The sequence below is a fragment of the Empidonax traillii genome, unplaced genomic scaffold, assembly GCF_003031625.1.
Source record: "Empidonax traillii isolate 1590-97213 ecotype Southwest subspecies unplaced genomic scaffold, ASM303162v1 scaffold371:size713392, whole genome shotgun sequence".
Taxonomy (NCBI): domain Eukaryota; kingdom Metazoa; phylum Chordata; class Aves; order Passeriformes; family Tyrannidae; genus Empidonax; species Empidonax traillii.
Genome location: NW_020955564.1, coordinates 345,734 through 354,241, shown reverse-complemented (window position 1 = coordinate 354,241; position 8,508 = coordinate 345,734). Strand labels below are relative to the sequence as shown.

Genomic DNA, 8,508 nt, shown 5'->3' with positions numbered 1-8,508 from the left:
AAAAAAAAAGAGAGAGAAAATTACTAATGATGTGTGACCAGATTTTTTTTTTTCTAGAAATGTCTTCTCAGCTATTACCATAAGGTAACAGTAAAGAGTTTAATCCATGTAAACTACTTTTACTGCTTCTTGGCCTGATTTGTGTGTGTGTGTGTTACTTTGGATAGTTAACCATTATGCATTTCTCACTACCTCTGTAGCAAAGTATGACGGGGATGTAGACACGGACAAAAGACATGAAACATCACCCTCATGCAAGAAATTACTAAATAATCAAATTATTAAATATAACCTTGCACCAACATGCCAACGTTATGCACACACCAGTACACTCACTGGAAACCATGAGACCACTACACATAAGAACACACCAAACACCAAACTGTATCCTGAGATTGCTTATCAGATACATCCAGTTCACTTGAATTATACTACTTCCAAAAAAAAAAAAGAAAAAAAAAAAGAAAAAAAAGAACAAATTAAACTCAGAAAGGAGGCTTCTCTAAACACAGACACAAATTCAGTGAGAAATCCAATCTGTTAAATACTAACTCATGCAGGGTTTGTGAGAGTGCACATCCTAAATTTTTACCTTTGCAGCCACAGAATAAGTGCAAATACTATGCCCAAAGTAATTAAAAACAATCTCAAAAGCAAAAAAATATTTCTGCTGAATTTACGCATATTGAAAGTTTCTTAGCATGTCTTAGCAAATCTATCATGCCTTTACTCTCATTTACTGCATAAATTTCAGCAGTACAGGATACATTACAGGATAACAGATTTATGATCCAAATCTCCAAAGTCTTCTTCATAAATTTAATGGAACAATTCCTAGTATTTCAATTTCAGCATACAGATAAACCTGAGCAAGCAAGTGGCCTAATTTTGTCAGAATAAAAGACAATGCAGTTTTTATTTTTAACCCAATTCTAATACATATATATATGTTGAATAAAAAAGAAAACAAATAAAAACTTACGTTTTTCCATATTATAATTTGAAATGTGCATGCTGAGCCTTGGGAGAGCAAACAGCAGAATTATCTTTGAGCAGAAACAGAAATTCCATTATTTCCTACCTTCCAGTGATGACAGTTGCTGTTCAGCTTCCAAATACAACTGAGAAAAGATTGGTCTGGGAACTAAGTTGTTTGAGCGGAGAGAGGCCTCAATAGAATTATGCAACACTTCTTCAAACCGTGTTGTCTTGAGCTGACCAGCGTAAGAATTTCCCATCTTCTCAAAAAAAAAAAAAAATAGTAAAAGAGACAAGAAGAAAAGAAAAAAAAAAATTACATTTTAAGCACTCAGAACTCAATCACTGCACACTGATGTCAGGCTCAACATTTCTCATGAAAGAGAGACGCTTCATTGTCCACAAAGAAAGGCAAAGGAAAAGAACATTGACTGCAGCAGTCACTGAGCAGATCCTGCTGGTAAATTACAGGAAGTTATCTAAAAGTAACAGCTTTCTGTAATTTGGCAGAAAGGCAGCAAGCTTTGTCACCTTGAAAATGTGGCTAGAAATCTGATTCAAGTAATTCCTTGGTTTACGTTGCAATTGACTAGGTGCATTTTCAGTAGTCAGAAATCTATTGTCAAACAGCCTTTCTGTTTTAAATTATTTGAACATAATAAATGTTACAGGATCTGGGCAATAGCAGAGTTTTGTGTATTAATCTTTGCATGGTCCATAATGGCTGAACACTCTGGGTAAAGCAATTCCACATATATTTTAGAGGTGCTACCTCATAAATAATGTAGCGTTGCTGTAACTCAGAGATTATAAAATGTAAAAACTTTTTCTTTTCATCCCAAACAGTATCTTTCCCTGTAAACATGTATTTGTGGTGGGATTTGTTTTTCTTTTTAATTTGTTAGAATGAGACAGTATCAATTACCTATTTGATATTTCATTTATTTATTAGGACTTTACCTTTAGATAAACCATATCATTTATTCATTCTGTCATTGAGCAGACAGTCTATTCCAGCTCAATATCCCACATACTTAACTACCGCCCACTTTCCACACGGAACACAATGAACTGGTATAGCCAAAAGCCATGTCAGCTTTCTTTTCCTATTACAAAGTAGCTCTTGCCCTGGGCCCCATATCCTTTCCCTCCTCAAGTAACTGTGAATAGAAAGCATGAAATGCTTCCTGTTTGTGGCAGTAATTCCTAAACACAAAACCGCCCCTCCTCGGCACAGGGTACTGCTTGATAAAATTAGCCTGTTGGGAAGCATCCTGTAGGAATCAGTCAAGCAAAAGGAAAACTACTGTGAAACCACATACTACTCTTCGTGGAAAAAGAGGTTTGAAAAGAACAACATAAAAAGTTGTTGATTTGAATATCTTTTTATGACTTTTTAAAGTATATTTTACATATATGATCATATTTTTGTATACTTGTTTGTATCATGTTGATACTGTATAGAGAGAAGTGTTAATACTACATGATATAACACTGACATAATGTGCACATAATATTAATAGAAGCACAGTAAGAATTATAAAACAATGCAGGCAATATTTAAGAAGATGATTTGGATTAAAAGCAGGCATTACTGACAAAATATTCATGTATATACACATAATCAAACAGAAAGTTGCAGTGAGTAGTACTGATGTATCCACCTGGTGAAGGGCAAATGAGAAGCTGCAGAACCTGTAAGTGATGTTCAATGTCAATACAGAAGTCAGGATGCATCTTCTCTTTCAACACAGAAAGCACACTACAATTCCCTTTCCACACTGATAGGAACCCTCTGCTCCTTTTAAGTACTGCTCCCCTGTACACGAAATACAGCTGAAGACAATGAGGAAAGCCTGACATCAGCAGCGTCCTTAACAAGCTTTATCAGAGGTGTATGCAGGAAAACCAAGGTCGGGCTCTGAAATGAATTATATTAAATGCTGTTTCTACACAAAAACACTAGAAGTTGTTTAGTTCTAATTCTAATCCATCTTTCAACCATTATCAGACTTTGTTACACTGATGTTTTTATATGTAATGTAACAAGGACAAATAATTATCAAATACCCAACAGATACCCATTTAATTCTTTGCTCTTTTAAATTCTTTCCCATATTATGAACTCATATTTTCTCCTGTTACACTGCAGGCATCTGCAGGCTCAGGGACCCATCTCTATCAGGGGAGGCATAATGTGGTTCTATATGACTGATCAACACAGTCTTGAGAGTCCAGAATAAAGCCCCCTCCCAAAAAAAAAAAAAAGTATAAACATGCTCTCAACATGTTAGCATTTGAAGTTACACTTTCAGGAATAGAATGAGCATTCAGCTACCATCTATTCCACACACTTTTTTATATTGACTGGTTTATTTAAATACAGAGCCAAAACATGAAAAACTGAGATAACATCCAAAAGACTTTCTGCACTTAAAAAAAACCCCACTCATACAATACAAAGGGAATATCCAAAAGTTTGACTGCAGTAGCAGAGGCTTGTCTTAAAAAGGGCTAGATTCTAGCAGTTCTGAACATGACCATGCAAAGCAGACTAGTCTACCTGATTTTCAAACTTATTTACTTCAAGTGATCTATAGAAGTATGTGAAAGATAGGGAGTTTTAAAATGCATCCAGAGTGAGACAATTCACTCTGAGACAGCTCAAAAGCATTGTCAGATGAATAGACGTGTGGACTGCTTTACACAATAAAGGCTTAGTTACTCTACTGACCACTATCTGGATCTAATTGCAACGAATCAGAAAACACTGTAATATTTCTGTTTATAAATTCTATTCCACAGACACAGCCAGCTATTATTCTGTATAGTTTATTAGGAAAAGAAATAGACATACTATTTACAGGCATTTAACACGCTTGCTCAGGATTTATAGAGCATGCTAGTGTTCAAAACAGAAACTCTGTATTTAACCCCGAGGATGGTAGAAACCACCATCTTATCAATGTGATGTTACAGACAAGCAATCTGTTAAGATTAAACTATTTGTGCAAGAGGCAGGTCCTGAAATCCTTTGCAACACAAGCATGTTTGTTTATCCACTGGGGTGCTAATTTAATTCTGTGAATGGATTGGTAAATGAAGCAAAACCAGCTTTTTGGATTTGTAAGCTCCTGTGTACTTGTGGGATCTTACAATCACAGTATAAACACAATCATAAATCCAAGAACCTATTTTGGAATATGTGATAAGTATTTTATAGCCATTTTTTACCAAGAAATATATACCTCTGGAAACAGAAAACTGGCATTGCAGGAGGCTTTTTGCCAGCATCAGCCTTTGCTGTTCAGAGTCCCAGTGACTCTTAGTTGCAGCAGAAATTACTTCTCCAAAGCAAGCAAGGGGGAAGCCGTTTCTCACTAACTCTGTGATGGCTGTCATCCCCTCTTTTCTTTAAAGTTGCTCAGACTATGGTATCTGAATTGTCAGCTGCTGACTTCATGGCATCAGGGAGCACAGCTTTGAGTCCTATGCTGCTTCAATGAACACAGTATCCCCAGCCCAGATTTGTGTCTCTCCTGGATACCTGTGGGTAACACAGGCTAAACTTTAAAATGCTTGTGAAATTCCAAGGCATGAACGTAGATGGTGACCAGATCTATTAAAAATAAAAACAAAACAAAACCACACTGACACAAAAAGGATCGCCCTCAACCTCATCTACTGATAAATCAAAGGGCACCTCCCTATCCCATCATCAGTTTCCATGGAGAGCATGCAGGGAAAAATAGTTGCCAATATAAAGAGGATAAAAAAGGGAAAAGGCTGGACCTGGAAAAGCTGCATAAAAGTGTAATAAAAAGACAAAAACCACTCTGAGCAACTTGGAAGCCTAAGAAGCAATTGCAGATACAAATGAAGCAGGTCAGGCCAACACCTTAGAAGCCGAAGCTGGCAAACAGAGCTGCCAAGTCCAGATATCTGAAAATGAGGGCAGAAGCGTGTTAGTCATGAAAGGGAACATTCTTAGAACTCCAAACAAGGAACTGTCAGGACTCCTGTGAAACCAGGGATTACATGACTAACAAAAGTAGGGATCTTCTTAAGGGTTAATGTCTGTCACACATAGAGTCAACTTCAAGTTCAGCTGCAGTTCAACTAGTCAGGGTTTGAAAAAACCTTCACTATTCCACTATGAGCCTGTGTTCCAGCTGCTGTGATTTAGAAAAGGAGTTCCCTCAGCCACAAGGGCTATACCTACATTAAAGCAGGACAGTGACTGGTCCTGGTAACAGAGAGTGATCGCCAACAGCAGGTTGACACAGTCCCATCACCCAGATCTTGGAGGGGAGATCTTTTGCACAGTGAAACATAGAGGGTGACACACTAGTGACTTCTTAGTTGCAGTGAGGAGCATCAGGGTTTTTGTGAAGACTGAAGATTTGGCACAGCAATTCTGGACAAATTTATCCTATACCTAGGACAGACTGGGTATCCTAAGGAATGCTTTAGAGCATGGAAAGTAATCCAGGGCTTTTGACAACTCCCACTGAAATAGACTGTCAAAGAAAGTCTGCCCTTAGCAGAAACTGAGTAAACTAAAGAGTATATGTGGACGGTGTTGAAAAAATAATCAAGGTATTTAAGTGGGAAAATAGGAAGACACGGCTGATTACTAAGAAATTCAGCCTTAGATACAACTTTCAAATTATTACAGGAGGAAATGTTTCATGTTAAGTTGCAAATTGCTTGCATTATAAAATATTATCAACATTGCTACTTTCATACATTAATCCTTCCAGCAAAATTGTATAGCAATGGATACATTTTCTCAGTTTGAGCAGCCAGCTTTCATACTTTTGAAATAGTTTAACAGACTACTTTCTATTGTATCATTTCTAAGAGGAAAATAGTAAGATGTTCCCAAGCTCTGCAAAAAGAATTTGTTATTGCTATGACAAAAGACAGTTTATCACTGACATAAAATGAGAGGTTTCATTTGGATGCCCCTTGAATATGAGTTATATTCATCCAGTAACATCCAAAATCCATCAATACTTGTAAAGTCTCATAAAATCTCCAGTAATCCTTTAGAACTTGTATTAAACATATCAGTCTGATTAAGAAGAAAAAAAACCTAGGGTAGGGACTTGTATGTAAATGTAACTATAAAAAGAAAAATAAATTTGGAGACAAAACTGATTCTCTTAATGGCAGTGATACATACTGCAAAATACTCTTCATGGATTCAGTTCAGCCACAAGACATCATCTTTTACTCTTTCATTTCCATTAAGCTATCTGTAATTACAGTGTTGTCTCTAGCTTTGGATTTTGAAGAATAAATTACTTTTAATCTTCTATATTAACATGTGTCATGTGTAAAAGCGATACCATGTGGTAAATCTATTCCCACAGTTAGAGAAAATTCTTGATTCAGGAGAACTACAAAACACTCTGATATTCACTCTCCACCAGGCTCAGAATAGTATTACAGGTTATGTCTTTACTATTAACCTCAAAATAAGGTTACTCCATCCAAAATGCCTTTTGGGAACAGTCACTGGCCCAACATTACTCCTAGTGTTCCTGGGAACTACTGCAAAGAGTGGAAGCACCAGAGCCATGCCAAGACATTACAACAGAAAATTGATTTCTGGCACAGAGGAATTTTTTCTGCAACTGTTTAATTTACTAATGCGGCTGTAGTTCATATGGGCAAAGATGAAATTATTCTTCCAGAAAGCAACCTAGTTGCTCATGTACCACAAAATTATCACTTGTAGAAATAATTTACAAAGCTTTTGCCTTAGGCAGCACAAAGCCACCTACAGGCATAGTAGACAGGTGGACTACTGCCAATTTCTCAAAAAAATATTAGTTTCTGGAAGTCAAATCTGTTTCATTAAACTGTTCTGCCAGAATTACTTGGCAGTAAGAGAGAGGGAAAAAAAGGGCTCAGGAGACTGATGTGTATGATATAATACTGGACTGTGGTAAACATTTCCTTATTTGAGATCACTTCCAGGCCAATGTTTTACCAAAATGATTTTCACCAGAATCTTAAAAAAGGGTTCAATTTTCTTCTGTTAGTCTTACTCAGAAAAAGAAACTTTCAAGCTTCAAAAGATGCTGAGAAACAAGAATAAAATCAGTAGTCACTTACAGATCTGCTGATTGAAATCCACTTCTTCAGGGAAGTAATTTGTTCCTCAGCAGTAAAGCTGACAGAAGATGAGGAGTCTCTAGTTATTCTGTGTTTCATATATGAATAAAGTTTGGCAGTTCACTAGGACCCATTTGGCCATTATATTTTAAAGGCAACATAAAACCTTTAAATAAAACCACAGTTACCTTTGCCAGAAATTTTAGCTCAATCTCTGTTACCAGATCTTAAAACTTCTGTATCTCCTGTATAATTATATGAGAAATGTTATCTACAGACCAGTCCAGATTAAACTTAATGGCTTCCTAATAATGCCCCTTTGGAAAGTACCTCACGATTAAACATAGAGACTCTCATTAAGGTTGACAACAGATCACAGAGAAATTAATCCTACCACCTTTACACAGCCAACAACGATTCCATTATTTCCATAAAGTGAATATACTGCAAGAAGACTACTCAGATCTCTCTACCTCTTCTCTTTCTTTTGCATTTGCTTTTAATTTTTTATCTGAGGTCTGCCTTTGATTTTGAAAATCAAGCTGACTACAGACACCTATTTTCTCCTGCATTAACAGTGAGATGACTTCCTCCTCTGATTCATGTTTCCAAGCAACAGCATGTTGGAACGAGAGGTGCTGATCGGGAGGTGCTGAGCTTTCAAGCGCACTGGGAAGAGTGGGAACTGGGAAGACATCACTAAGGTTTTTGGCAACTTTAGATTCCAAGCCAAATTGCTTCTATTTATCACCAGAATCATTTATCTCACTCACAGTAGAAGTAGATAACTGGGAAATGTCCTTATTCTCAGGAGACTACTGCAGAGATTGATACAGACACCATTGCAGTGAAATCAAACAAGGAAATTCCCACCCCTACTGAAAAATTAAGCCCATTTCTTAACTGATATACATCAAAAGGGATGAAAACAAACTTGGACAAATCAATGTTAAACCACCTCAATAAAAACACTACTAAAAAGCTTTTGCTTTATTTTTTCCATCAGGCAGATAAGAAATCAAAATTTTTAATGGATCATTCTTAGTATGAGTAATATGGAATTATTTCTCATCCTCTTTGGCCAGAGTAAAGAGAACTTAATCTAAATCAAATTATTTTCTTATTTTTCGCTGAAATTTTTCAACTGGAAAACCAATAAGCATTACTTCTGAGGACAGAGTGTTCATTTTTTCAACGAAAAGGCTACAATTCACGTAGGGAAAAGTAGTAAAATGGCAAATGAACATTTTCTACTAAAAAAGGTAAAAGAATTTCCTGATACGTCTACAAAAAAAAAAAAAAAAAAAAAAAAAAAAAAAAAAAAAAAAAAAAAAAAAAAAAAAAAAAAAAAAAAAAAAAAAAAAAAAAAAAAAAAAAAAAAAAAAAAAAAAAAAAAAAAAAAAA

At 35.9% G+C, this 8,508-nt stretch overlaps 1 protein-coding gene across 6 annotated transcripts in view; it reads right to left on the bottom strand.

Annotated features, from left to right (window-relative positions):
* GREB1 (growth regulating estrogen receptor binding 1) overlaps window positions 1-8,508 on the bottom strand; it is a 91,145-nt gene that overhangs the window by 54,873 nt on the left and 27,764 nt on the right. For 5 of the 6 annotated variants that reach the window (XM_027892834.1, XM_027892831.1, XM_027892833.1 and 2 more), the window contains one exon: window positions 1,082-1,238. In XM_027892834.1, the coding sequence (XP_027748635.1) occupies window positions 1,082-1,238 (157 nt within the window). Of the gene's footprint in view, window positions 1-1,081; window positions 1,239-7,292; window positions 7,350-8,508 lie in introns of all 6 variants that reach the window. The other variant, XM_027892836.1, reaches the window with a different exon arrangement.